This window comes from Microtus ochrogaster, chromosome 6 (genome assembly GCF_000317375.1).
Source record: "Microtus ochrogaster isolate Prairie Vole_2 chromosome 6, MicOch1.0, whole genome shotgun sequence".
Classification (NCBI taxonomy): domain Eukaryota; kingdom Metazoa; phylum Chordata; class Mammalia; order Rodentia; family Cricetidae; genus Microtus; species Microtus ochrogaster.
Genome location: NC_022013.1, coordinates 296,258 through 298,217, shown reverse-complemented (window position 1 = coordinate 298,217; position 1,960 = coordinate 296,258). Strand labels below are relative to the sequence as shown.

The 1,960-nt window shown below is 40.3% G+C and overlaps 1 protein-coding gene across 1 annotated transcript in view; it reads right to left on the bottom strand.

Annotated features, from left to right (window-relative positions):
- Positions 1-1,960, bottom strand: part of Ubxn4 (UBX domain protein 4) — a 41,555-nt gene that overhangs the window by 22,715 nt on the left and 16,880 nt on the right. Inside the window, exon 8 of the mRNA XM_005348228.3 lies at positions 420-584. Coding sequence (XP_005348285.1) covers positions 420-584 — 165 coding nt within the window. The remainder of the gene's footprint in view (positions 1-419; positions 585-1,960) is intronic.

Sequence of the window (1,960 nt, the reverse complement as noted above, 5' to 3'; positions counted from 1 at the left end):
GGATTAAAGGCGTGCGCCACCAACGCCTGGCTAAGAAACAATTTTTTTTTTGAGGAGTAGTCATGTGGGTGGGGGGAGAAAAATAACCTGAAAATTAAAATAATTATGTATCATTTTTTCTTAACTATTTCAATTCAATACAGAATTCCTTGAAGACAGAAGCAAAGATTGATATTCTTTCAATTACTAAATGTGCTATTGTGTGCACTGTGTGGTAGGGACTGAAAAAATCAGCTTGCATAGAGTAACAGTATTACAAGCATCAGAAGATCAAGCATTTCAGATAAAGGTAGACACCAGTGGCTCACTTCTCTGGTCCCAGCACTTAGCTAGTTCAGTGAAGAGAGTTCAGGGATTCTACTGGCTGCACAGAAAGGCGCAGTCTCAACATGAATGAAGGAGCACACAGCGAAGCTCACCAGTGCTATCTGCTGCTTGATGCGCTCTCGAGCCGCTCTGTCTTCTGCCTTTTCTCTGCTTCTTTCTTCTAACATTCGTTTTGCTAATTCCTCTTCTTGTTTCCTCTTATAATCCAACATTTCTTTTCCAGTTTTTCTCCTTTCAATTTCCTTCTTAATCTCTCTCTGAATCAAAGAAAAGTGTGATGAACCCAAACCATAATCCAATCTTCTGTCCCAGACAATATTCTGATATAAGGAAAACTGATTATAGAATATAATTAAAAGAATAGAATTTCAGCCTAGTGGTGGTGGAGTATACCTTTAATCCCAGATCTCAGGAGGTAGAGACAGGTGGATCTTTGTGAGTTCAAAACCAACCTAGACTACAGAGTGAGTTCTACAATACGTTCTAAAGCTCAAAGAAACCCTGTCTCAAAAACCACTACAAACCAAACCAAAGAAAATAAAACTTCAGAAAATATCTCCTGGTGAGATGGGTCAATGAGTATAAGTGCCTGGCACCAAAGTTTACACTATGGACCTACATAATGAAAAGAGAAAATGGACTGCTGCAAGTTTTCCACTGATCTCCACGTACGTGCCTATGCACGTGTGTGTGCATGTACACACAAAATAAAGTAATTTTTTAAAAAGAGCTGAAGAAGTCAGGTGATGGTGGCATAAGCCTTTATTCCCAACATTCGGGAGACAGAGACAGGCAGATCTTTTTGAGTTTTAGACCAGCCTGGTTTACAGAGTGAGTTCCCTGACAGCCAGAGTACAACAGAGAAACCCTGTCTTGAAAGAAAAAATAAATAAAATAAAAATGGTGCTAAAAAGATGACTCAGGCCCAGGCAGTGGTGGCGCACACCTTTAATCCCAGCACTCGAAGTCAGAGGTAGGTGGATCTCTGTGAGTTTGAGGTCAGCCTGGCCTACAAGAGCTAGTTCCAGGACAGGATCCAAAGCTACAGAGAAACCCTGCCTTGAAAAACCAAAGAGAGAGAGAGGGAAAGAGAGGGAGAGAGATAGAGAGAGATGACTCAGTTATTAAGCTCACTGGTTGTTCTTCCTAAAGACTTAGATATGATTTCCAGCAATCATATGACAGATAACAACTGTTCCGTTACAGCGGACCTGATGTCCTCTTCTGGCTTCCACAGGCACCACGCATGCAAGTGGTGTGAGAAATGCATGCAGGTAACACACTGATAACATAAAATAATTTAAAAAATACTTTTATTGAGAGCATAATTAATGATCAAATGTCTATCAACTTGTAAACTTTTGTCAGTGGCTCTGTTAAGAGAATCGTGTCCTCAATGTAATCTGTATCTAAGCAGAATTACAAGCCTTTAGATTCTACAGCAAATGAGCTGCCCTCCAAGGACAACATGGCAATCAATTATTTGTCTTGAAAACAATGATAATCTAAATGAGACCCAAAAGAGATGGGCACAATTACTGTGAGAAAGATGATGAGTATACTAGAATGCAACATTAGATAAAAAACTGAGGAGAGCTGGGCGATGGTGGCGCACGCCTTTAATCCCAGCACT